General features: G+C 46.4%; 2 protein-coding genes across 2 annotated transcripts in view; one reads left to right on the top strand and one right to left on the bottom strand.

Annotated features, from left to right (window-relative positions):
• Positions 1-669: 669 nt before the first annotated feature.
• Positions 670-22,487, bottom strand: HNF1A (HNF1 homeobox A). Its single transcript, XM_028709802.2, has 10 exons — positions 21,682-22,487; positions 13,229-13,428; positions 11,353-11,539; positions 9,373-9,602; positions 7,478-7,686; positions 6,954-7,152; positions 6,140-6,331; positions 4,889-5,010; positions 4,215-4,356; positions 670-3,215 (listed from the first exon to the last, which is right to left on the bottom strand). The coding sequence occupies exons 1-10, from the start codon at positions 22,017-22,019 to the stop codon at positions 3,088-3,090; spliced, it is 1,947 nt and encodes a 648-aa protein (XP_028565635.2). The 5' UTR covers positions 22,020-22,487; the 3' UTR covers positions 670-3,087.
• SPPL3 (signal peptide peptidase like 3) overlaps positions 15,215-27,210 on the top strand; it is a 57,810-nt gene continuing 45,814 nt past the window's right edge. The window contains exon 1 of the mRNA XM_077920327.1: positions 15,215-15,603. The gene's annotated coding sequence lies outside the window, so the exon portion shown is untranslated. The remainder of the gene's footprint in view (positions 15,604-27,210) is intronic.

The following is a 27,210-nucleotide window of genomic DNA, read 5'->3' as shown; positions in this document are numbered from 1 at the left end:
CTTAAAACCAGGAATGAGGAACCTGCAGCTTCGAATCCCCGCGACGGGGTGAGCTCCCGTTGCTCGGTCCCAGCTCCCGTCAACCTAGCAGTTTGAAAGCATGTCAAAGTGCAAGTAGATAAATAGGTACCGCTCTGGCGGGAAGGTAAACGGCGTTTCCGTGCGCTGCTCTGGTTCAACAGAAGCGGTTTAGTCATGCTGGCCACATGACCCGGAAGCTGTACGCCGGCTCCCTCGGCCAATAAAGCGAGATGAGTGCCGCAACCCCAGAGTCGGCCACGACTGGACCTAATGGTCAGGGGTCCCTTTACCTTTAAGCTTCTCTGAGAGCTGCTTTGGCTATACGGTGGGGTGAAAAAGTGCTGGAAATAAAATAAATAATATGGCCGTGCTGGGTGGGGCTCATGGAATATGTAGTCCAAGCAGATCTGGAGGGCACCAGGTTTGCTAAGAATCAAAAAAAAAAAAGAAAGAAAGAAAGAAAGAAAGAAAGAAAGAAAGAAAAGAAAAAAGAAAGATGCAATGCTAAAATATGGCTCTTCTCTGTCTCTTGGCAACTGGCAAACATTTTGTCTCCGTTTTCCTTAGGAATGGAACTCTGGACAAAGATCTTACCAAACCTTGATTATACTTTTTTGCAGGGAGGGAGCTATTAAAAGTCCATTGAGCCACAGCTTTGCTTAGCTTTATAAACAGGCAGCATGACACAGTAGTCTTATACATAACAATCCCTGCCCCACCCTCTCTTTGATTTACTGACAATTTAAATATATTTACAAGATAGAGCCAAACTGGCAATTGATGGCCGGAAGAGGCCCTCTGGCACTGGGTGGAACAGCAAACACTTTGGGCAGTGATGCTTGCTTTATTGAGACTCCAAATATGCAGAGTGATGGTTTAAAGTTCCCGGGGGTTATTGGGTGGGTATCATTGGGTGCTATTTCCCCCCTTCTGTTTGCAGTGCTTGAATACTACTGATTTCGCTTCTCCCCCCCCCCCCCCAGCTGTGGCACGTTTTGGTTTCATTTTAGCCACCAAAAAGGGCTTTTCCTGCTCTGGCATGGCACTTGAGAAATCGGTCATCATCACAGAGCCAAGGGGTGCCATCCCCCCACCCAAGAAATTATACAGGGAGGAAAATTGAATTCTGCCAACTTTGCAGCTGGCGTGATTTAGGACGGGAAGGAATGCTCACATTTCAGATCGTCTCCTTCTCTTGCTAGGCCAATGATGTGTCTCTATCTCTCTCTTGAGTGCTTTTCAAACTAAGGAATGATGAGAGCTACTGGGGTGCGGGGGGAGGAACTGAAAACCTGTACTTTAAAAAGTAATGTCTTGTGGTGATTCTGGTGCAAATTATGCATTTTAAGTGTCTTTATCAGGGTGTGTTGGACAGTTAATGCCGTAAATGGGATTCTGTGTAGGCTGGGAAAGGAGGCTAGGGGTTCTTCGGGTTAGGCAACGTTTCTCAAACTTAGGTCCCCAGCTGTTGTTGGACTACAACTCCCATCATCCCTAGCTAGCAGGCCCAGTGGTCAGGGATGATGGAAGCTATAGTCCAACAACAGCTGGGGACTCAAGTTTGAGAAACACTGGGTTAGGGTGTAGGGGGGCTTGCTGTGGAGATAACTGGGGAGGTTGAGGTTTCCATGTGTGAAGACCTACTCCCTGACTATTGGAAGCTTCAACAATGCCATTGCTCAAACAAGCTTTGGCTTTGCTTTGGGCGTTGTTTTTTTCTAGCTGCCATGAGGACTGGCAACTTGGTTTGCTTGTTTTGTAAGAGCAAAGTGAGGTTCTTAGAATGCAGCGCGCATTACCAGATTCTGCACCTGAACTGCATGTTCTAGGTTTCACAGCTTGCCTGTACGAATGCTTCCTTCAGTAGCAGGGACAGGGGAAAGCGGACTTCCAACCTCCTCTTTCTAGCCCTCATGATTCTTGTCAGGCCACATTCCTTACTGGCCTTGCTCAGTGCCCTTAAGTGGTTTTTGCCTGGCTGGAATGTGTCTCTGAACTGCACTTGATTGGCTGGCTGGAGGGACTTCTGTGTGTGGCTGAAATATTAACCTATCACAAAACAGTAAGAGGCACTTCCGCTGCCCTTTGCGCTTTTGCTTCTTGCCACACCCAAAATTGAGCTTCTGAAAATGCTTCCTGTATCATACGTTCTTCCTATTAAAGACTACTTTAGAGCAAGTTCATCTAGTCCAACATTGCAGAAATCACAGCTGAAGCTGGGCCTCTCTTTTCCCTCCCTTCTCCTGCAAAGGTGTCACACGTGGCTCCTGTAAGGCGATCTGTGGCTGCCAAGAGCCAAAGTCCTATTTTCTCACGCCGATGAGCAGGAGACTTTATAGGGTCTCTGGCTCTGACCAGTTGGCTTCGTGGCCTGGCTGAGCTCCTGAGTTTCCTCCTCAAGGGCATTTGCTTGACCCCGGGCAAGCTTGCATCTTGATGATCGGCAGGAACAATGAGTAAGAGGATGGTTTTCTTTCTCATTTTGCACCAAGATGCACCTACCTGCACAGGGTCTGCCTGAAGCTTCAACCTGCCGGCAGAAATGTATAGGACACGTGTCTCTCGCTGCTGTTGGAGCCCAGCCCTCCTTGCTTCTGCCTGCAGGGCTGGCTGGCTCTTGCCTGGTCTAAGCTGGGCTGCAGCTTCTATTGCAGTCCTGTCCTGAAGGCAGTCAAAGAGCATGGGCCAGCCAGCCTTTCCTCTCTTGTTTGAAAAGGCACAAAGTTCCTCTTGGCATTCATAAAACAGTTGTCTGAGAGGAGGCTAATCTAGTTCAACCTAAGAATCATGGCTAAAGAATCCCTGACAGATGGCCATCCAACCTCCAACAAAGGAGAGTCCACCATCTTTGAAGGGAGTCCGTTCCGTTCCTTGTGCGCATAGTTTCACCTCTTGAGGAGGGTTTGGGATGTGGAACAAGGGTGTGTGTGCACAACGTCCTGGAGGAGAAAAAAGGCCCCCTGGCTGGCTGCCTCCTCCATCCTAGGCAGGCAGGCAGACATCAGTGGGTGGTGGCAGCTGCGAATGAGGCTTCTCTCCACTTTGGGTCCTTGGGTGGTCATCAGGCTACTGAGTGGAAGAGGCCATCTGGGTGGAGATAAAAGTCTCTATCACGCCATGAGTGGACGGCAGCAAGTGGCTGTGACTGTTGGAGGAGTCGGAGCTCTGGTAGAGCACCAGGCTACTGGAGGAGACTGGAAGGAAAGGAGAAGAGGGGAGGGGAAAACACCCATAAGCACATGTGAGTGTAAGCAGGGAGAGATCATCACTTGATATGATATGATAATACGATAATCTTTATTGTCATTGTCCCATACAGAACAACGAAATTGAAAAAACCTATATCAGACATTCAAAAACCAACAAGCCTGCTATCCCAGCCTGTTTAGCCCCCTAAAAACTCTGATACCCCATAATTAAATACAATATACTCCCATAGAGACTACTTTATACTGCGTTTCCTTAGGAAGATAGGCTGGCTTACACTGCGATGGACCATTGGTCCATCTAGCTCAGCAGGGTCAACACTAGCCAGCAGCAACGTATTTCAGGTAGGGGTTGCTTCAAGCCCTACTGGAAGATACTGGGGATTGAACCAGCCATCGTCTGCAGGCAAAGCAGGCACGCTGACACAGAGCTACAGCCCTTCGTTCAGTTCCTACACCCGCAAAAGGGAATATACACACATGCACACACACACCCCTCCCAAGCATTTTAGGGTTGCAGTGCTTAGTACAACCTTCCCCAACTCCCATTGGCCCAGGCCAGTGCAACTATATGATACTGGAGCTGGAGAGAGAGCAGCTGTGAGTCAGTGTAGGCAATACAATGGGCCAACCTATAAGGTGGTTCTTTGTATTCCCACAGCACAGATGTGGTGGCTGGGGCTGATGGGAGTTGCAGTCCAAAACATCTGGACAGGCATCAGATTGAGGGGAGACGGCTTGGACAAACTCCAGGGATAGCCCACCAGAAGTGGACTACAACTCCCATCATCCCTGGTGAATGGCCATACTGATAGAGCTGATGGGGGTCGTAGTCCACATGGACTGCCCCAACACTAATCAAGTTACTGTCTTGAGGATACAATGTTTATGAAATCCACCTGCTCCACCAAAGAATGGAAAGCCCTCAAAGTTGGCAGGAGCTTCAGTTGCACATTCTTCAAAGCAGGGCTCCCCACCCCCACTTACCAGCAGGGCTAGAGGTGAGTCGATGGCTGGGCTGGAGGTGCTGGATGGTGGCATCCTGGTTCTGTAAGTGTATGGTGGAAGCCTGCACGGGGGGCGTGTGCATCCCAGTCTCTGTGTGTGCCTCAGAGTCTGATGTGAACACCTGTAAAATGTGGGAGGGAGAGAGAGATTAACAACACAATAAGAAATATGGAAACTGCTGGTTTTGGGAATTTCAGACATTAAAATTAAATTTATATTGATTGAATAGAAGAATATCAACAAGCTGCAAAGTGTGCAGAGAAGGGCAGCCAAGATGATCCAGGGTCTGGAAACAGAGCCTTATGAGGAACGGTTAAGGGAACTGGGTATGTTTAGCGTGGAGAAAATGGAGAGGTGATAGGATAGCCAAATATCTGTCGCATGAGAGATGGAGCCAGCTTGCTTTCTGCTGCTCCAGAGGGTAGCGCACGATGGATGGTTGAACTGATGGATTCAAATGACAAGGGGATTCCGGCTATATATTAGGAAGAATTTTCTGATGGTAAACGCTTTCCAGCAGTGAAGCAGACTGCCTCAGAAGGTGGTGGACTCTCCTTCCTTGGAGGTGCTTAAACAGAGGTTAGATGAGTTCGGATTTCAGGGCATCTTTCCCAGGTTCCTCCTTTCCTGGCTTCCCCCTCAGCCCATCTTACCTGCTTGGTTGGCGTCAGGCTGGCCAAGGCGCTGAGGTTGGCTGTGTCTGTAATCACCATGGTCTGCGGCAGCAGCCCAGTGTGGGCGTACTGAGCCATCTCTGGTTTGTGGCCATAGAGAGCTAGGGGACCAAAAAGGCATGAGAATAGAGGTTGTATGGAGGACTCTTGAGGGAGAAGGGAACCATGGAGTTAACTCCGGCTTCCAAGCATCTCTAGAGTGACCATTATCCCTTATTTGCTTTTTAATCATCCTTTGTACCCTGCTCTCCTTCATCCAAAAAGCTCAATGCTCTTAGTAAGGGAGCCTTTCTCATTTCATCCTGAACAACAACCCTGCAGGGTAGGTTCCCTCTCTCTACCACCACCACAGCTTCTTCTTCTGAGGCTGTCCTCCTGGGGCTGACAGAAAAAGGAGGAGGGTGTTATTTCAGAAGGCGACCAGGGGAAGGAAGGGAACGCTTTCAAGATGTCTGTACAAAGGTGTGGGGGTTAAGAGGAGGTGGAAGAAGGGAGGCCCAATGTGGTGTTGCGGTTAGACTAAGAGACTAGGACCTGGGAGAGCTGGATTTGAATCCCCACTCAGCCATGAAGCTCACTGGGTAACCTTAGGCCAGTTACCGACACTCAGCCTAACCTACCTCATAGGATTGTTATGAGAATAAATGAGGAAGAGAACTGCGTACGCCACATTGTGCTCCTTTGAGGAAAGGAGGGGAATAAATGCAAGGAAATATAATAATAAAACAAGGCGGGGGCAATTAGCTACGCTTTCCTCACAATCTGTGTGTTCCTTTTAAAAATGGGCAGCCTGATCTTCCTTTGCAAAGCTCTGTGTGGCTTATAGGAGCCTCTCCATTTCCTTCCATCCAATCGCTGTAGCATCTGATATTCGGAGGCAGACTGCCACTGCCCATGGAGGCTCAGTTTAGCTGCCAAGTCTAGTAGCCAAGGGTAGGTTCATCCTCTCTGCACTTGCCTTTTCTCTAAACCACCGCATCTTGCGGCAGGAACGTTCCACTCCAGCCTCCCCCCCCCCAACCTGATGTCCTGCAAGTGTTTTGGACTACAAGTCCCATCAGCCCCACCCAACACAGCTGGATGATGAGAACACAGCTGTGCTGAGTAGCTGGAGATGATGGGACACGGAGTCCAAAGTAGCCCGCATCGAGTTGAACAAGGCCTGTCGTGAGTCTTTGGCCCACAATTCCAGGGAGCCTCCCTCCCTGCCTTGCTGGCTCCCCAACCTACCGTGAGGTGCCTGGATCTGGGCCATGGTGGCCATGAAAGGGCTCTGGTTGAGATGGCCCTGGACCTGTTGCATGATGGGCTGCTGGTACGATGGGTGCAGCTGCTGGGAGAACTGGACTGGCTGCAGGGTGGTGAGGCTACTGCCCATGTTGTTGATCACTGGGACACTCTGGGGCTGGGTGGAGGCCAAGCCTGGAAGACAGGAGAGAGCATCTTCAGTAGTTCACTTTCTCCCCTCCCCCCCTCCAAAAAACACACCAGCTAGTTCCAGCCAGCCAGGGAGCAAAGTCTCCCTTTTTTTGCAGGAAATTTGCAGCGGTGGAAAGCGAGAATCAGTGCTTGTCATCTTGAAGCATCCTGGCACTGTTCTGCAGCTTTACTTCAGTGGGTCTTTGAAATATACTCAGTCGAGTGTGTATTTCATGCTCTTTATTCAGCTCACAGTAGTGAGGAGGAATGGAAGTTCCCCTGAAATGTCTGCTTTATATACATTATTTACACAATGGGCCCCACGTGATTGGCTAATTCCGGGATTCTCCTGTAGGCCAATCAGATTGCGGATTCACTTCCACCTGGAGTTGGATTGGGTGGCTCCTGCGGACCAATCAGACTGCTGCATTCTGGATCCTATTGTTCTAGGACCAATCAGACTGCTGCATTCTGAATCCTATTGTTCTAGGACCAATCAGTCTGCTGCAATTTGGATCCTATTCAACTCAGTACATAACAGTCTTGCTGCACAATGAGGACTAGAAAGCTATTTTTTGCTACTGTGTGCAAATGGCATGCCTTCCCTGTGTCTCTCCTCACTTACCGATGACCAGAGTGGAGGCCCCTGTGTTGGTGAAGGCTGGTGTGAGCGAAGACGTGTCTCCCGGCCCAATTGCCATGACGCCTGGGAGTGATGCCATGATGAGGTTCTGGGTTTGCTGGCTCAGGGTGTGGTTCTGCTCTAGGCTGTGCAGGGCTGTCAGGGTGCTAACTGGGGGGAGAGAGCCCCCAGGAGCAGAGATCTGTGCACAGGAGAAATAGGGAAGAATATCAACATGCTTTTTGAGTTGCAGGATTGTGGGAAGTACATTTGGGATAGCTTAGAAGTGGTGCGATATTAATTGCATTTATTGGCAAGCTTGGCAGTAAGTAGAACCACTGGCAGATTTGTGGATGACTTTCAGGAGATCTGCAAGGATTTCTGGTCCCCGGTTGTTCAACAAGAGCAGCAACAAAATGGCTCCCAACCGTCCAGTGGAGGCTAGTTCCCCTTTGGGACTAATAGGGCGCAAGGCAGGGAGCCCGACAGTAGGTGGTGCCAACGAGCCCAGGCAGTGCTTGACTCACCAGCTTTGCATCCCCTGCAGAACTAACTGAGCACAGGCCAGGGGAAGAAGCATGGTGCAAGATGGTCTGGGTGGTCACAATGGAATTGCTTCCCCCGTGCTGGTTGCCGTCTGAGGAATCTGTCTCACTGACGGGCTGCTGGTTGTACCTCATGCCAGAGTCGGAAAAGGAGAGTTGTTGCTGCTGCTGCTGCTGCAAAGGGGATTGTTCTATAAACAAACAAAAGAAGGGGGAGATAATTCTTAGTAATTTGTGCTTAAGCTGAGGACGCTTAGCTCTGATCTCAGACAGGGCCAGCCCTACCCTTAGGCAGAGTGAGGCAGTTCATTTAAATCATTAATTTCTTCCTCCACTGGTTCTGCTGAGAGACCACATGTCATAGACTCTTCCTCAACTGTCACCCAGCAGCAGCCAATCCATCCGGCTATACCCAAAGGAGCGTCTCTACCCCCATCGTTCAGCCCGGACACTGAGGTCCAGCTCTGAGGGCATTCTGGCACTTCCCTCACTGCAAGAAGTGAGGTTACAGGGAACCAGGCAGAGGGCCTTCTCGGTAGTGGCACCCACCCTGTGGAACGCCCTCCCATCAGATGTCAAGGAAATAAGCAACTATCTGACTTTTAGAAGACATCTGAAGGCAGCCCTGTTTAAGGAAGTTTTTAATGTTTGATGTTTTATTGTATTTTAAATATTTTGTTGCAAGCCGCCTAGAGTGGCTAGGGAAACCCAGCCAGATGGACGAGAAAGAAAGAAAGAAAGAAAGAAAGAAAGAAAGAAAGAAAGAAAGAAAGAAAGATCTGAAATGCTTCCACTGCAACTGGCCATTGTGTGAACTGTAACTTGTAACAACTTGACCTGGACTTTGCTTTCCCCCATTCTCCCTCCCTCCCTCCTCCTCGCTCTTTCCTTTTGGGCTGTGTCCTTTAGATTCTAAACTGGAGAGCAGGAACTGATGGTGGTAGTGGGGATTGATCCGTAAGCTACTCTAGGAGTCATTTTGGCTGAAGTCTAAGAGTTGTGTGGGTGGAGAGAGATTTCAAATAAATAAATAGTGCCTTGAAGGTACATTCTTTCACCTTTCACCTTTGGTGGACGTGCCCAAGGATTAAGGCTTTCTGGGAGATGATATCTAATGAAATGAAAAAGGTATTTAAATATACCTTCCTGAAGAAACCAGAGGCCTTTCTCCTGGGCATGGTCGGCCAATTGGTGTTAAAGAAGGATAGAACTTTCTTTATGTATGCTACAACAGCAGCAAGAATACTCATCGCAAAGCATTGGAAGACACAAGATTTACCCACCATGGAAGAATGGCAGATGAAAGTGATAGACTATATGGAATTGGCGGAAATGTCTGGCAGAATCCGAGACCAGGGAGAAGAGTTGGTGGAAGAAGATTGGAAGAAATTTAAAGACTATTTGCAGAAATATTGTAAAATTAATGAATGTTAAAATGATGTTGGATTGAAATGAAACGGCTTTAGCAATAAGGTTAAAAAGAATATGTAAAAATGGATTGATAATTAGATGAAAATATGAAGTTATAATATGTTAAGATATAGAATTAAGATAAAAACAAAGAGGGAAAGGATTTGCTGAATTAACCATGTGAACTGGAATACAAAAAAGGGAGGTGTGAGGAGGTCAGGAAACAAGTAAATGAAATATAAGATATGAAGATACTGATTTGTTTTTAATTGTTTTTTTACTTTCTATGTATTTTGTATTTTTTCTGTTGCATTTTTATACCTTTTATTTTTTTCCTTGTTACTTTTTTACTTGCTCCTTTTTAATTTTGTAACTCATTTTTGTCTGTAAAATCTTAATAAATATCATTTTTTAAAAAAACAACAACAAACAAACAAATAAATAAATAAATAGTGCCTGACACTCACCATGGACCTTGCTTGGTGAGAGGGGCGTTGCTGACTGGAGCGAGGAAGAGCCCAAGGTGGGCACAGATCCGGGCTGTGGCCCACTGTAGCTGTCCATGGCGAGCTTGTGCCGGAAAGCCTCCTCCTTCCGGCGGTTGGCAAACCAGTTGTAAACTCTCACCTCAGTCACCAGGTTCGAGCCCAGACCCTGGGCCTGGGAAGGGGAGACACCGCGCTGGATGCACTCTGCCCTGCCGAGAAAGGCCATGGATTTGTCAGGTTGGGGACGGGGGTTGTGTTAAGGCGAAGCCATTTCTCCAAAGGGAACCCCTTCAAATTAAAGGAGTGGTGTGTCTGTTGCACCATTTCCAAAGATATATGAGCTGCATGAAGAACATAAGAAGAGCTCTGCTGGACCAGACCAGTGGCCCATCTAGTCCATCATTTTCTTCTCACAATGAATCTCCTCCATGAATCTGTCCAATCCTCTTTTAAAGCCATCCCTATTGGAGGCCATCACTGCCTCCTGTGGGAATGTGTTTTGTTCCATTTCCCTAATGCTTTCTTCCCTGAGAGTTTTCTCCTTTAATGTGACCCTTCACTTGATGCAAAGGCCGCTTCCATAAATCTAGTAGAATCTAGTGGACGTTTAGCACTCCTTTCCATGTTAGGAAAATACGTCTGTTCCCACTTCCCTGGAAAATCATGGAATGAAATCTGGGGCGATATTTCAGCTACTCCCCCCCCCCCCCCCTTTCTCAAAGGATTCTGAGCCCTGTAGTTTGTTAAGACTTCTTGCTTCGAATTTTAACTTGGTGAAGGGTGAACCACCGTGTCCAGAATTATTTGAGGAGGGGAAAATGTGCTTTGGATGTAATTTAAAGGTGTGAGGAGCACACAGCTGACAGCCCCTGAGCTATGAAGCATTTCATAAGATCCCAGTATAGGGTGCAAAAGAATCCCATCGTCCCTGACTGTAGAGGTGCTTTCAGGTAATTACTTTTGGCGCCTCCTTTGCATTAATTATAGTCTAACCATAGTTGGCTCGGATCTCTCTGTACTTTTGCATTTTTAGTCCTGAGGTTCATAGACCTCATAGCTGATTATATGCTTAGGTCTAATTTGGGGTGAAATAGTTAAACTGGGGGCAGAATGAGCAAGGAATTATTAGCCTCAGCTCAGCCAAAACCAATAATTTACTTCCCCCACCCATTTCTTCCCACCCCCTACTTTGTGTAACATAAGTAAGAGCCTGCTGGATCAGGTCAATGGCCCATTCAGTCCAGGATCCTGTTCTCACGGTGGCCAACCAGATGCCTGTGGAAAACCCCCAAGCAGGATTTGAGCACATGAGCACTCTCTCCTCCTGGGGTTTTCAGCAACTAGTATTCAGAAACATCACTGCCTCCAACTATGGAGGCAGGGCATGGCCACTGTGGCTTGTAGCCCTTGATAGGCTTATCATTGCATGAATCTGTCCAATCCTCTGTCCAAAGCCATCGAAGTTGGTGGCCATCACTGCCTTTAGAGGGAGCAATCCCCATAGTTTAACTAACTCACCTTTCACCAGCCCTTTCCAGGCACAGTCCGCACCTTAAATATCCGTGTCCAAGTCCCTTTCTTTCCACTCTGGTGCTTGCCCTGCGAAAACCCACTCTTTAAAGCTCATTCGGAGCAAACAGCAATCTGTGAAAAACCAGAATGGACTTTTTCTCCAGTAGAGCGCTAAAATGTGGGCTTTTGCAGGGAAAACTCTGGGGCAAAACAAACAAACAAACAAACAAACAAACAAACAAACCCATGCTTGGACAAGGAACTTTTAAGCACAGACTTGTGCCTGGAAACAGCAGGGCAAAAGGTAATTGTGGATAAGTGCTATGTATTGCATCAGTTTTTTTCGTCTAGGAGAACAGGATGCTGGGCTAGATGGGCCAGTGGCCTGATCCAGCAGCGTCTTCTGATGTTCTTACGTTCTTAAAAGAGGGACCTTCCTCCATTCACCTGTTGCACTCCTCCACCAAGGCTTCCCGTTCCTCCTTGCTGGGATTCTTCTGCCTCTCATAGGCTTGGAAGAGGATTTGCTGTGAAGCTGGGCCCCACTTGAAGCGGTTGCGTCTGCCTTTCTTCGTTGGCAGGTCCTCTCCCATTGCATCTTCCACCATAATGCCCTGGCCAGCATGGGTGAATTCTGGAAGCACAGAAAGGGTGGGGTGCAACCATCGCTGGGGCAGCCCTTATGTTGTGGAACTCCCTCCTTCAGTATTATTATTATTATTATTATTATTATTATTATTATTATTATTGGTCAAACACACATCTCTTTGCCCAGGACTTTAGCACCTGACCCACCATATCCTTGTGATTCTAAATTGTTTTAAACAGTTTTTAATGCTGTATTTTAAATTGTTGTGTGACCGTAAGTTGAAGGCTGAAAATAATAATAATTATTATTAACTGTCCATTTCTTGAAGAAACCAGGTGGGAGGAGCCGGGGGGGGGGGGCAAACAAAGCAAGGCATCTAAAAAACAACTCAGCAGAAATACAGAAAGTTGAATGAGTTGGTGGCAGGGATGACACATGGGGGGGGGGGGAATGGAGTCACTAGAACATTTTCTAAAAAATGTTTAGGGGTACTCTCATTTTGACTCAAGAAAATCACTGTTTTATAGTTCAAATCGGGGAAAATAAATACAGTAAATGGACAAAAGTACAAAGATTCACAAAATGCTTAGGGTATGTGTACCCCTGCGTCCCCCCAGAAAGGTTTTCTGCATGGAAACATAGATATAAAAGCATGTGTTAAGGGTAGGAAAAAAAACCCATCTCATTGTCTGGCTAGGTCACTTCCTGGTTCATACTATTTTTAGCATCCCCAAAGACAGAAGCCCACCCTACAGAAAGTTGTTGCTCCCTGCATATCTTCTAAGGCTGGGTTGAAGAATGCTCCCCTGAGCCGGATCATTCATCTAGATACGCAACAGGCAGCCTCATCTAATAGATGGAGACTTCCTTTTGGTTCTGCAGTAGGAATGAATGAATGATCCCCACAGCAGGCTGACTGACAGGCCCAGGCAGAGGATCCGTGGTCAGCCTCTTCTTTGGGAGTGGGTCCTTTGGGTTCTGAGCAACGAGAGGCTCAGGCTCCCTTGTGCCTTTGGCAAGCACCTGTATCAGTGCTTCCCCATCCCTTGCACCCTTGGCAGTAGGGCTGGGTGATATATATCATCCAGAACTAGTTTGAAGTCCATATCGTGATATCGGTTTCGTAATTTTTGACCTGGCAATATATCGCAAATCATGATATGTGTGGGTGGGTGCTATGCAGAAATCACAATGTGGGGAAAACCATGCAGCCAGCCAATGCCTCTACATAGCTCCATCCTTATTTCAGACATGGTGATATATCAGTATATTGTGATGTTTAGCTGTTGATATAGCACAATGTTGAAAATCAGAGGAGCCTACCCACCTTGCCTGGCCGTCCAGGGCAGTGGTGGAGCTGGCTGCCAGGTTCCTAGTCACTCCAAGCAGGAGTGGAAAGGCACAGTTTTTGTGCCTGCTAGGCCTGCACCCTTGACAGGGGCCAACCTTGCCAACCCCTAGACACACCTCGGGCAGCAACTTTCAGTCACTGAATTCATTTATTCCTCACAGCACATTTGAAACTGCTGGCCATGTTTTGTCCAACTAACAGGAGCGACATTTTGCAGGCATGGAAATTCAGCAAGCATCATGGCACACGAGTGTTGCAACCTGGCCCAGAATCCCTTGCAAATGTTGGGCTGACCGGCTCTGCTGCTGTTGAGCAGGTACAAAATGGCCTTGCTCTGGTACGTGCTTTGGGGCTAGGAAAGAGCTGCTGGTTGCTGTACTTACGCTGAGCCACCTCTCGCTGCTTGCGGACGTACCAGGTGTAGAGGGCAGCCCTCTTCTGAGTTTTCATGGGTGTGCCCTTGTTGAGATGCTGGGAGAGGTGGGATTGATTCAGGCCTGTGGTGTCTACCACCTCCCGCTGGGGAATATTGTGCTGCTGTAGGTAGGATTTCACCATCTTGGCTACCCTCCAAGGATCCTCTCTGGAAGGAACAGAAAGCGCACACTACATGAAAGAGGGTTACTGTGGGTTGGACTACAGTAGATGACCCTTCATGTCCTTTCTCCCTATGAGTCCTGAGAAGCAAGGAGAATCAACCAATGACATTTCTGGTAGTAGATGTTGGGTCAACACTAGAAGATGCTGTTCAGTCTCCTCTGTTTAGCAGGCTGTCCCAGCTAAATAAATTTACATTTACCATGAGTGTCTACTTGTTAGGGTTTTAGTCTTGTTTTAAATTTATTTGTCGTTTTTGTGTTTATAAAGTGTTTTTCATTATCTTATGTGTAAAGGGCCCAGAGATGGTGGTTTAGAAGGTGGTTAATAAATTAATTGTAATAGTAATATTATTATATACAGTGGTACCTTGGTTCTCAAATGCCTTGGTTCTCAAACACCGAAAACCCGGAAGTAAGGGTTCCGGTTTTCAAATGTTTTTTCGGAAGCCGAATGTCCAATGTGGCTGTTGACTGTTGGAAGTCAAATGGACTTCCGAAATGGATTAAGTTTGGAGCTTTTGTTTTTGCTATTTATTTTGCATTTTTGTTGTTGAGGCTTTTCTGGTTAATTTGTTTTGGTGATCGTGTGGAACCCTGTTCAGCTACTGATTGATTGATTGATTATGTGACTGCAGAAATGGATAAAAGCCCCTCATCCAAACAATGACTATCATCAGTGCAGGTATAATCTACAATACTGTCTTATTTATTTTATAGTACAGTACATTGATTATTGCTTTCATTTTATGGGTCAATGGTCTCGTTAGATAGTAAAATTCATGTTAAATTGCTGTTTTAGGAGTTCTTTTTAAAAGTCTGGAATGGATTAATCTGTTTTACATCGCTTTCCATGGGAAAGCACGCCTTGGTTTTGGAACGCCTTGGTTTTGGAACAGATGTCCGGATCTGATTAAGTTTGAGAACCAAGGTACCACTGTAGCTATTAAGTATGTCTGCACAACATGGAGATTGTTGAGTCAACCTCTTTAGAACATTATGGCACATTATTCCTATCCTATTCCTGGATCAGGCCAAAGGGGCCTCACTATAGTCCTGGTCTCAAAGTGGCCAACAAGATGCTCCAGTAAGGAACCCTCAAGCAGGATTCGAGCACCAGAGCACTCCCCACTCATGCTTTACATTTTGTATTCTATGAATACTGGTCATTGGCGATAATAAAGAGCTGAACAGTTTTGTATTGTATTCCTGTGCTCCACTCCATATTGCTGTTTTACTGTGCTCCTGTATTTTGCATTTTTCTATTTTGTAATTTAGTGGAGTTGGGTTTTTTTAGTGGAGATTGTGAAGCTGCTTTGTGGAGGAAGTTCCTCAAAAAGCAGCAGAACACATTTTAAAAAAACAAAACACAGAGTTAAGGGAAACCCTGAGCTTCTTTCAAATGATTGAAGAGTGAACTAGCTCATTCTTTCATAGTGCAGTTCAAAGTGGTCCTGTTCAATGTTCACTGTCTCGCAGGCTGCTTCCCACCTGCTAGGCCTCGGCCTGCTGACACTGGTGCCCCTTATTATCCTTCTCCGACCCTTTTCCCAGCACCAGTTCAAGCTTCCCTTTTCGCTGGGCTTCTGAGGTCCCTTTTTTTAAGGGCTTCTCACCTCCCTTTTGTTACCTGAACAATAAGTAACCCAGGTAGTTAGTTATAAACTCAAAGGGAACAAGAGCCTGGTTGATAATTTATAGCAGCATCACAAATTTAAATGGAAAGTAAATATCAAGTTGTTAGCATTAAAAGAAAACCCAATCCCGGAGAACTGGGAAAGCAACATTCATGGGGGGGGAATGCCTCCATGTTCCAGTCCTAAAGAGCCTTTCGCTTAAATGTTAGTTTCCTTTTTTTATTTTGGTTTAACTTGCCCGCTTTCCAACATCTGTCTTCTTGCTATTCATTTTCTATGCTGCCTCTCCACCCCATTATTCTCCACCACTTCCTTGAGCAATGTTGAGCTGGGTTTCTGAGACCCATTCTTGGTACAAGAAAGAGGACCTTTGATCCCTTTGAAAACTAATTTGGTATTCCTGCTTCGGACCAAGCCCTGGATCACCACCGCTCTCACCATCCCTGGTCTTTGAACCCTGAAGCCTGCATCTTTGTTGATTTCATTGAATAAATTGGACTTGGAAAGGACAGAGGAGGAAGAAAGGTAAGAACTGTTCCTCCTGGTAACATTTCCCCCCTCTCTGTTGAATTTGGCCTTTAGGCTGGCCTGTGTACTGGGTGACACAACAAATATGATGTTGCAATTTGAGCCCAGAGCCCCAACAGCCGTTGCCATTCGCAGCAAAACAGAATCTAAATTTTAAAAAACTCCACCGCATCGAAAAATACAATCCACTTTCCTACTCCTGCCTTCCCAAATTGATTAACTTAATATTGCAATTTTAAATCCCCCCCCTCTCTCTCTCTCACACACACACACTATTTTCAGTTTGCTCTTCAAGGAAATATTCACATTTTCCTCTTGGAAAAAACGCAATCCTAACACATTTTAAAAATTGATCTTAAACACTCCATTTTAATTCTCCGCTTCTATAATTTGAACAAAGTAATGGCAGTAAGAAGCAACAGAAAATGATTGTTCTCTATAGCACAGAGATTTTCAGGCTTTTGGGATTCTGTTCAGCGCTCGTCTACCGGCAATTACCAGCACAGAGCATAGAGTCCTCTGAGGCTGCACATTGTAGGGTAAGATTGGTAGTGGTGAACAAAACTTGCTTCCAAGTGAGTTTTTCTGCCATTACTGATACTCTCCCAAGAGGAGGGGAAGGTAGCCAACAGGGTGCCTTCCAGATGTTTTTTGAGCCCAGCTCCCATCAGCCCCAGCCACATCTGGCGGGCATCACATTGGTTTGGCCAACCTGAGAGGAATCCTTGATCATCTTTTAATATTTCTGCAGAAGGACACTCCTTGGAAAAACCCCCCACTGCTGGAGCAGATTTACAGCACTTAAGATGGCTATATCGGTCTCCCCACTGATGTTTAAATTACATTCTTAGCTTCACTTGTCAGAATACTCGACTCTTACCAATGGAAATGCTGCTCTCATTCCTTCTTGTGCTGTATCAGTACAATAACTATTGTGGTGGATAGGGCCTGTGGATGGCTACTAGCCAGTATAGCTGCGCTCTGCCTCCAGTTAGAGGCAGCAAGGTTTTTGATTACCAGTTGCTAGAAACCACAGGAGGAGAGAGGGATCTTGTGCTCGAATCCTGCTCGCAGGTTTCCCTATGGGGCATCTGGCTGGCCACTGTGAGAAGAGGATGCTGGACTAGGTGGCCATTGGCCTGATCCAACAAGCTTTTCTGATGTTGTTAGGATTGTTCCAAACACGTCCTGGTCCTCTTTGTGAATGCAATGGCAACAACTTGTTCAGGGGAAGGGCTGTGTCTCAGGGGTAAAGCAACTGTATTGCATCCAAAGGTCCCTGACAGCATCTCCAGGCTAGGTTGGGAATGTCACCTGCCCGAAACCCCAGAGAGCAGCTGCCAGTTAGTGTCAACAACACTGAGCTTGATGGGCTGATAAGTCCTGACTCAGTATAAGGCAGCTGGTTCCTACGTGAGGCCATGCCTGATTCCAGTTATTCTTCTGTCCCTTTCCTTTATGGGGGGAAAAACCCCACCCTCTCCTGGTGAGGGAGTTAGCTCAGCTGTAAAACCTGCCTAGGTACTTTTGGTGTTATCAGGACATTTGCTACAGCCAAAGTCCAAACTGCTTCAGTGGATTGAGCAAACTAATCATCTGGCATGGCTGAGCATGTGTTTGCTCTCTTCCTGAGCTGTGGGAAGCACAAGGTAGTTAGCTATAGAACATGAAATTTCTATGAAGCAACCCAGAGGCCGGCCTGCTAATGTTACAGACCCGAGTTTGGGATAGAACTGGATCGTGAACTTAAAACATCAGATTTGCTGTGCGTGGCATGATTGATCAGGCCTGAGACACATAGTACAAAGTGAGGCAGCCACCTCAAGTGGTAGGTTTTGAATGCTATCATAAGCAGTACCTTGGAAAGACCTCTGGGGCACTGCTATGTTCTTGCCTTATCCCTGTTAACTTTATGTGCTTTGCACAGCAGAATTCCCTGTTGGCTTGAACTTAATGATTAATTTATTTATACTCTGCCTTTTACTCTGACAGGGACTAGAGGCAGCTTACAGATAAAAATAATAGCAACTAAAAACATTAAAATTAAACATTGTTAGAATTAAAACTATATATAAAAATCTATTTTAAACACACGGATAATTACAATAAAAACAGTGTGGTGCCAGCTCTTTTGTTAAAAGCAGTGAGTTCCTAAAAGCCAGTTGGAACAACAAACTCTTCACCTGTGAGTAAAAGGACAAAAAGGGGGCAGCCACTCTAATCTATTAAAAATAGTTCCCAAAACCCATTTGGGACAAAAAAAGTCTTTACCTGCCACAAAAGGGTAACGAGGAGGCAGCCACTCTCAACTATTACCACCCAAAGTCCCATAGCATTTTGGATGCATCCTCCAAAAGCTGTTGTATACATCTTAAATATAGTTAAGAACATAGGAAGAGCCTGCTAGATCAGAAGAGTGGCTCATCTAGTCCTGCATCCTCTTCTCACAGTGGCCAGGCAGATGCCCCAAGGAGGAAGCCCACAAGCAGGTTCTGAGCGCCACACCACTCTCTCCTAAAACAGGAGCTCAGGGCAGAGTTCATAGCCCCATCCCTCTCCACTTCATCTTCACAAGAACCCTCTGAGATAGGTCAGGCTGAAGGTTGGTGACAGGCCCAAGGTCACCAAGTGAGCTTTGTCACTGAGTGAGGATTTGAACGAAGGTCCACTCTGCCTCTCTAACTCAGTTTTCCCAAATCTTCCCACAGCACATAGTTAAATTATAGAATTCAGTCCCACAGGAGGCAGTGATGGCCACCAACTTGGATGACACCAAGAGAGGATTAGACAAATTCACAGAGGAGAGGGCTGTTGATGGCTACTAGCTTTGCTTTCACACTCATGTTTCTGGATACCAGTTGCTGGAAATGGCAGAAGGTGGTTGTGCTCTTGTGCTCAATTGAGTCCTGCTTTGAGGGTTTCCCTTAGGAGCACTTGGTTGGCTACTGTGAGGGCAGGATGCTGGATTAGATGGGGTATTTGCTTGGTCCAACAGGCTCATCTTATGTTCTTAACCTGGTTCCTTCCAGATGTTTTGTTTTTATAACTGCCATCAACTCCAGCATAATACAACCGTGTAGATATGTTGCAGCCCAAAACAGCTGGGTGGCACTGAATTTGTGGAGGCTGCTCTGACCAATACATCACACTCCCTCTCATTAAAATGCACCGAGCAGATATAGGTAGAACTAAGAGCTGGTTGTCTAAACCTGGTGGAGTGGTCTGGTGGAGTGGCTACAAGTGTGAACTGGTTCATCTCTGGTTCAGATCTCACAACAGTGGGCAGAGGGTCCGTCCAGACTGGTGTGTGTGTGTGTGTGTGTGTGTTCTGTAACACAGCATTGATGTAATAACAGTGCACCAGTGATGGATTTATACTGGACCATCCACACTAAACCATTCCAGTTTATTGGTTGTTCTACTCTGCTTCCCTTGTGTTGCTGCTTTATTGCTTTCTAGAGGGGCACTTTAGCACTATAGTGCAACACCCTTCCTCCCCTGCCCAGAACATTTGTGGTATAAAAGGTTACAGGATATTACCAGGACATTACTGGAGATCCACTGAATGGAAAAGAATCAGCATGCCCACCCTAAAACCTTTGCAGGCACAAATTGTATTCAAAGCAGGATCGGTATAATTGGGTATAGCATGCACAATACCATCATAACAATAATAATGAACCCCAAATTAAAAGGACATATGGGAGGCCCCTTAGAGAAGCCACTCCCTTAGCCTTGATCCTTTGCATATGAGAATAGTAATGCTACTGACCTACCTAGTAGGAGTGTCTCCACCCCCATCAATAAGCTGAGATCTGAGGTCTACCTCCGAGGGTCTTCTGGTGGTTCCTTCACTGCAAGAAGTGAAGTTACAAGGAACCAGGCAGAGGGCCTTCTCGTCGGTAGTGCCCTCCCTGTGGAACGCCCTCTCATCAGATGTCAAGGAAATTAAGAACTACACAACTTTTAGAAGACATCTGAAGGCAGCCCTATATTGGGAAGTTTTTAACATTTGACGTTTTGTTATGTTTTTATATTCTGCTGGAGATAATGCATGTGAATAGTAGTAGTACTGACCTACCTAATAGGGTTGCTGGAAGGATTACTGAGATAATGCCTGTGAAGTGCTTTGAATGCTCAAATATGCCATATGAAATGTTGTGTCCTCATAGTTGAAATCCATTTTTCATGAATTAGTCGAATTGCCTTTACTACAGCCCACTAAGCATCGGAGGCATTTTAAACCTGCCATCACTTGAGAGCCCAGTGTGAACCCACCCGCAACGCTCCTTTCCAAATCCTAATAGCACCATCCTCCTCCTCTTTCACCTTTTCACGGACGTCCATCACAAAAGAGGAGAGGAGAACAGGTGTTCTCCTGACTCCTTTGGCTTCCTCTGAGAGGAGACACCTGACAAATCATCAAAAGTTAATGATCAAAAAGCTTATCTGAGCCTTTTCGTTTATAAATTTATAAGACAAAAGAGAAATAATAAAGCCACTGGATAATTAGTAACCAGCTCAGTCCTGAGGCTTTGGAAATCAAACTGACCCTAGATCTCGACACAGACTCTGGGAGAGGTGGAGGGGAAAGGTGGGGTGATGCAAGGGGTCATTTAGGAGCCGGGGAGTTTTAAAGATCGACCCCAAAAAGGGGAAATGAGCAAAGAATGATGATTTGAGGGGGTGGATGTGGTTAAAAATAGGAGAAAGAAAGAAAATACAAGACAAGAAGGAACAATGGTGGAAGAAAAGGACTTTTGGAGTCTTGAGGCCTTTCTCCTTCCACTCACAGGTAAGAAGATCCTCTTGCTTTGCTTGTGACACTGGGCTCAGAAGCAAAAGCAGTACAGCTAATTAATGTGACTCAATTGGGATCTGCATCACAGGGGTGGCTATTGCAAGGTCTTTGCTTAGTTTTTGTCAATCTTTTTGTCCAACGTAGAGCTCGAACCCATGACCATGAGATTAAGAGTCTCATGCTCCACTGAATGAGCTATCCCACAGATTCCCCACTGACCCGCCTTCCATTTGCTCCCAAAATCAGAGCTGTGGTCTTCACAAGCTCTCCCTATCAGTAACAGAAGGGGCTGTTTTTGCATTCATATTTTCCCCAAGGAGCCCTTCCATAGGAGCTCATGTAAATCCCCTCCCTGCGTACAGAGATTCTCCCCCAGCCCCTAATAAATATTATTAGATCCAACAACAGTCTGGAGTTTTAAAAGAACGTTTTTACTCCCCCCCCCCCCAAAGGAGCTCATCTATAAGTAGGTTGTGGATATATTATGGTTAGCAAGAGTGGGAAAGAAAGTAAGGGAGATGGGAAAGAATGGTCACAACCTTCCTGCTAGGAACATTCGCATGAATTCCTAGGGAATCCTCTCTTTGTCCAAGGCTGGCAGCGCATACTTTGAGCATGCTTGTTTTGCCAGTAACAACAAGATGGCTTATCTGAGTTATTCGAGACTGAGGGCAAGAGTGTTGTGTGTTTGGAGAACATGTCTCATGATGGCAACTCTATGGCGCTTCATTTCACATCTTTGAACACTTCTGCTGTAGGAACAATTATGCGGACAGTTCCCCCACGCTCATCAACCCCAACTGCCCGAAGATAGTTCCTTGCTTGCTCAGGTTTAGAAAAAACAATTCTGGGTTCTACAAGGCTAACTCTTCTACCTCCCATGCAACATCTGAAATGGCGGACAGGATAAAAAAAAGAGATGTTTGCTGAGTGAGTTCCAAAGTTATTCCTCACCTAAAGAAGTACCTTCTTATCTGAATTGGTCTTTGGGGCACTCTGTTGGCATGGGCCTGAAATTTTAGGTTTTAACTATACTTTTTATTTAGAATGATCTCAGACAGGGAAGCTGGGTTCTTGTCCAGTTGTTGTGCTACAACATGAATCTCTATGCCTTTAGATCGGCTGCTAGCACTAAGGTAAGGGTTAGGGTGATTTGAGAAGGTAGAGGATAAAAGAGGACACACACACACACACACACACACACACAGAGAGAGAGAGAGAGAGAGAGAGAGAGAGAGAGAGAGAGAGAGAGATTAGGCAGGAGATGCCCTTACTGTAAGAGTCTTTCCACCACGGCTTTCTGGTGTGCAGCTTCTTCTGGGCTTAGGTTTTCCAGCTCCTTCATTATTGGCGGAGTGAAGTCTTCTCCATCATCAGAGGTCTCGTCTTCGGACATCCTGGACTCCCCCATCCCATTGGCAAGAGCCGTGAGTTCTGTGCAGGGTTCTCTTTTCTCGACTTGGATTGTGCTGACAGTCCGCTGCTGGCTGTCGCCATGCTGTGGGTAGGGGTCCGATTCCATCAGGGCTTTGATCAGTGTCTCCTTGCTCAGCCCGGATTCCAGGAGAGCCCCCAGCAGCTCCACCTGAAGATGAGTGAGTTTGGAAACCATGGTCTTTCAGTTCTGGCCGCTTCTCCTAAGGCCCGAGATTTTTCCGACGTGCTCGGCGCAGATCCCCGTGTTTGCTACACCATGTTTCTGAAGCCACCCGTCGGAGCGGAATAGAAATGGCAGCAGGTTCGGCCTTTGCAAACCCCCCCCCCCCCACAAAAAAAATTCCCCAAGAGAAAAAAAAAAGCAGCTTCAGACCCCCCACAACTGTCCTGAGTCAGTGCTGATAAAGGGACCCTCGCCTATCTGTTTACATTGGAGCAATGCAAATTCTCCAAGGTTCATATTTATCTGTGTGCTTAGGCAAGTTACTGAACTTTGGACTTCGGCATTGCAACAGCAGTTCACAAAGTGCCCGGGAAGGGAGGGAGAGGGAGAGGAAAAATAAGAGGGGGAAGAAGAGTGGAGGAAAAGGAGATGAGGCAGCACAGGAGATACCCTTGAAGAAAAAGAAGGGACCAGGTGGTGGTGGAGAGGAGCAGGATCTGGGCATGGGAAGAAGTTTAATGGCATCTCCTAGAAAGGTACATACAGTAATAGAACGATACCAAGCTCAGTAGCAGAACATCTGCTCAGAAGCAGAAGCAGTCCCTGGCATCTCCAAGTAGAGTTGGGAAATAATCTTGCCTGAAACCCCGGAGAGCTGTTGCCAGTCAGTGTAGACAGTACTGGGTGAGATGGACCAATGGTCTGACTCGGTATAAGGTAGCTTCCTATGTATCTTTGGGATGTGGCTGGAAAGTATAGAAAGGGCTGGCCCAGCACATTCTGAGATGTAGATGGTCCTGTCCTCCTCAAATGGTTCTCTCCCTCAGCTCCTAACTCATTGGGTCCATCAGGAGGTTGTCTTCTGGAAGAAGCCCTGTTGCAATGAAAATAAGCTGCGGAAGGGCATGGCCGTGCTGTTCATGATAGATTTGACTTGAGGATGACAACCTATCTGTCCCACGCTCTGCTGCCACCAGGGATGGGTGGATCTGTCAATCTGGGTTTCCCTCACTTGTTCATATTTCAAAGTGTAAATTCAGTTCTTCATATTTCCATATCAGTTTGTGTTGTTGTTTTTAAAGTCCTCGTGAAAATTCATCAGAATTTTAGTGCAAAGTTCTCCTAATTTGCACATTTTTTATTCTTCTTGTTGCTGTTTATATACAGCCTTTCCCCCAGACTCCTACTCAAGGGGACTTACACAAATTAAAACAACACAGATGAAATACAAAAAGCTAAAAAGATGATAGTTTAAAAGTAATTGTACTAATAAATTAAAACAATATACAAATTTCTATGCAATTTTCCATAATACGTTATATGTCCCTATGTTATTTTCTCCTAATGTATGCATGTTTATGCACACTGTATCCCAGCCAACACAATTTTTTTTCACATTCGTTGGCTAGAGAACTGCACTACAAAATTTGGGAAAGTGCACATTTTGAAGGAGGGTTCTGCATTTCAGTCTGTGTATTGTTTCAGAAAGTGCAAATTCAGTAGGTCTGTCTTTATAGGAGAACCAAAATGACTTCCAATGAAAAACAAACCTGAGTAATGCAATTCCCAGGGCACTTCTGCAATTACATATTTCCACCCATGTTTTAAAAAATAAGATAAAAGACAAGTATATATTGCAGCTACAGTGAGGAGATGTGATAGCCCTATATTCAAATATCTAAAGGTTTTCACATGGAGAATGGATCAAGCCTGTTTTCTCCTACTTCAGACGCTAGGATCCAAACCAATGGATTCAAAGTTACAAGAAAGGAGATTCCAACTTAACATCAGGATGAATTTTCTGACAACAAGTGCTATTTGACAATGGAACAGACTCCCACAAGAGGTGGTAAAACTCTTCTTTGTTGGAGGTTTTCAAACAGAGGTTGGATGGCCATCTGTCATGTATGATCTGGTTGAGATTCCAGTGTTGCAAGGGGGGACTAGATGACCCTCAGGATCCCTTCCAACTCTACCATTATTATTATTTTTTAATTCTATTATCAGGCAGGCACCTTCACAGTACTCTCTGGCACCTGCTTACAACATTTGGTTTAGACAAGTCTATCCAGATGTTTAGAAAGGTGATTAGAGTTTTAATCTATTTTTAGTCTATTATTTTAACTTTTAAGAAATGGTAAATTACTGTATTGTTGCTAATTATTCTTATTGATAATCTTAGGTAAAGGTAAAGGGACCCCTGACCATTAGGTCCAGTCGTGACCAACTCTGGGGTTGCGGCGCTCATCTCGCTTTATTGGCTGAGGGAGCCAGCGTACAGCTTCCGGGTCATGTGGCCAGCATGACTAAGCCGCTTCTGGCGAACCAGAGCAGCACACGGAAACGCCGCTTACCTTCCCACCGGAGCGGTACCTATTTATCTACTTGCACTTTGACGTGCTTTTGAACTGCTAGGTTGGCAGGAGCAGGGACCGAGCAACGGGAGCTCACCCTGTTGCGGGGATTCGAACCGCCGACCTTCTGATCGGCAAGTCCTAGGCCTGTGGTTTAACCCACAGCGCCACCTGCATCCCTTGATTGATAATCTTACCATAATCTTATTGTTTATTTATTATAATTATTATAGTAACACTTTGAACTTAGCCTAGTAACACTTCCACCTTTCTTTTGCAAAAGAGCCCAGGTTGGGAAATAAAGCAGGAAAACAGCAGAGCTTTTTAAAAATATTTGGGAACATCTGAAAACATTTCAAAGCAATTCAGTATCATCACAGTAAATAATTTAATGGCTGCCAACAGTGCTATTTTTCTAGAAAAGGAGGTGCTACTGCCAGAACTCACCATGAATGCCACCCTTGTTCTCTTAGAATGACAATGGTGCCCACCTAAGAGGTGCTGGAACTCAGTTCTGGCTGGAAAAAAAGCCCTGGTTGCCAGTAGCAGTATCTGTCAGCCTTCAAAGGCCTGGGTGAACATGGGTTGTTTTTTTTTTTAATCTTCCTGAATGTTATTAAGGTGGGAGACAGATGCACCTCTCCTACTGGGAAGGTGTTCCACAAACAGGGAGCCACCACTGAGAAGACCCTGTAGTTTATCAGCACCAACTGGATGGTTCCATGTTGTGGCACCACCGACAGGGCCTCCCCTGCTGATCATAAGGCCCAAGATGGTTGATATTGAGGGAGGTGGCCTGCCCTTGAATACCCTAGTTTTCAGCGTTTTTGAGTCCATGGCTCCCTTGCCCAACTACATTCTTTCTGTGGCACCCCTGTGGGGCTCAGGAGCCCAGTAATGTCACCCCTCACTTGCAGAGTTGGCAGCCTCTCACCCTTTTTCGAATACCCTCCCTTGTGGGGTGTTGCCTCTTCCTCCTCTCCCGTCTCCATGGGAGTCCTCTGGGCAGCTGCTGCTGCTGCCCCTGGTTTCTTAGCTGTGCCCCCAACCACAAAGAGAGGTGCTTTCTCCCACTGCCCCACAGGGGCCTGGGACTTGTCTGTCCATTCCCAGCAGCAAGGGCTGGTGGACTGGCTGGGATCCCTCACCCGCTTGCTTGCTTGCTTGCTTGCTTGCTTGCTTGCTTGCTTGCTCCAAGGCCACCTGAGCTCCTGGCAACCAGCACTCTCTGGCCAGCCCCAAAGGCACCATTTGCCCGGAGAACCTGTAGCCAGGGCTATTGCACAAACAGCCGCACAAGCCTTTGGGAGGCAGAGACGCAAGAGGACATCAGAGGAGGGAGGGAGGGAAGGAAAGAGGGACTGAGGCCAGTGTTGCCCGTGGCTCCCCTGACCATCATTCAAGGCACCCCAGGGTGCCACGGCACACTGGCTGAAAACCCTTTCCCTGGTGCTTTAATAGACAATCTGTGTATTACATACTCCTATTTGGCAGCTCAGGTACACAAAATGAAAGAGATCTTGACAGACCTCATCCTGCCCCTTTACTTCCTGGCCTGTGATTATCCCATTATAGAACCAAGCCAGGCGTCTCCCTTGGTGACAGGGCTGGTAGCTCCACCCAAAGTTTCTACGCCTACCTGTCCTCAGCAGCTGACAAGTAACTTATACAACCTGTCCGGAAAGCAGCTTTCCGCAGGGAAACTTGCCATGTCCAGGGCTTGGCTTATGGTTTAAAAGGTTTGTGGTCGTGTGGTCCTCAAGGCAATCTATATTGATAGCCATCTGTCAGGGATTCTTTAGTTATGATTCCTGCAGGGAGCTGGACCAAATTACCTTTTGAGTCTCTTCTAACTATAACTTTCTATGATGGCGACTTACAACAGATCAGTCTTCACCAACCTGATGCATGCCCGCACCCATGTTTTTTGGACTACATCTCCCATCATCTTACCTTTCCATCCCTTACCTTTCCTGCCCCGACCTGGCCACAGTGATCCATGCGACGGTCACCTCCAGGCTTGACTACTGTAATTCGCTCTACGCAGGGCTGCCCTTGAAGCTGTCCAAGAAACTCCAGCAGGTGCAGAATGCTGCAGCGAGGCTCCTCATGGGGTCTCTGCCATGGGAGCATATTCACCCAGTGCTTTTCCAGCTGCACTGGCTCCCGGTGGAGTACAGGGTCAGATTTAAGGTGCTGGTTTTGACCTTTAAAGTCCTTCACGGCCTAGGACCCTCGTACCTACGGGACCGCCTCTCCCGGTATGCCCCATGGAGAGCCTCAAGGTCCATAAATAGCAACACCCTAGTGGTCCCGGGCCCTAAGGAAGTTAGATTAGCTTCAACCAGAGCCAGGGCCTTTTCAACTCTGGCTGCAGCCTGGTGCAACGCTCTGCCTCATGAGACCAGGGCCCTGCAGGATCTGATTTCTTTCTGCAGGGCCTGTAAGACAGAGTTGTTCCGCCTGGCCTTTGGCTTGGAGCCAATTTGATTCCCTCCCCCTCTTTCTTTTTTCTTTTCCTTTCTCCTCCTGCGATGAGGCTACATTTTAATATTTTAATGTTTCGATATTTAAATGTTGTATTTTAATTTTGTTTTTAAGTTGTATTCATTCAACTTGTTTTTATTATTGCTTGTTAGCCGCCCTGAGCCCGGCCTTGGCTGGGGAGGGCGGGGTATAAATAAAAAGTATTATTATTATTATTATTATTATTATTATTATTATTAGCCCCATCCAGCATGGCTGTGCTTCCATTAACCCCAGCATTGCACGGCTGTGCTGGCAAGGCCTGATGGGAGCTGTAGTGCAAAAGATGCTTTAAATGTACAAGGTGTATGCAGCCAAGCGAA

The sequence above is a fragment of the Podarcis muralis genome, chromosome 16 (assembly GCF_964188315.1).
Source record: "Podarcis muralis chromosome 16, rPodMur119.hap1.1, whole genome shotgun sequence".
In the NCBI taxonomy this organism is placed as follows: Eukaryota; Metazoa; Chordata; class Lepidosauria; order Squamata; family Lacertidae; genus Podarcis; species Podarcis muralis.
Note: the sequence above shows the minus strand (reverse complement) of the source record. Positions and strands in the feature narration are given on the sequence as shown.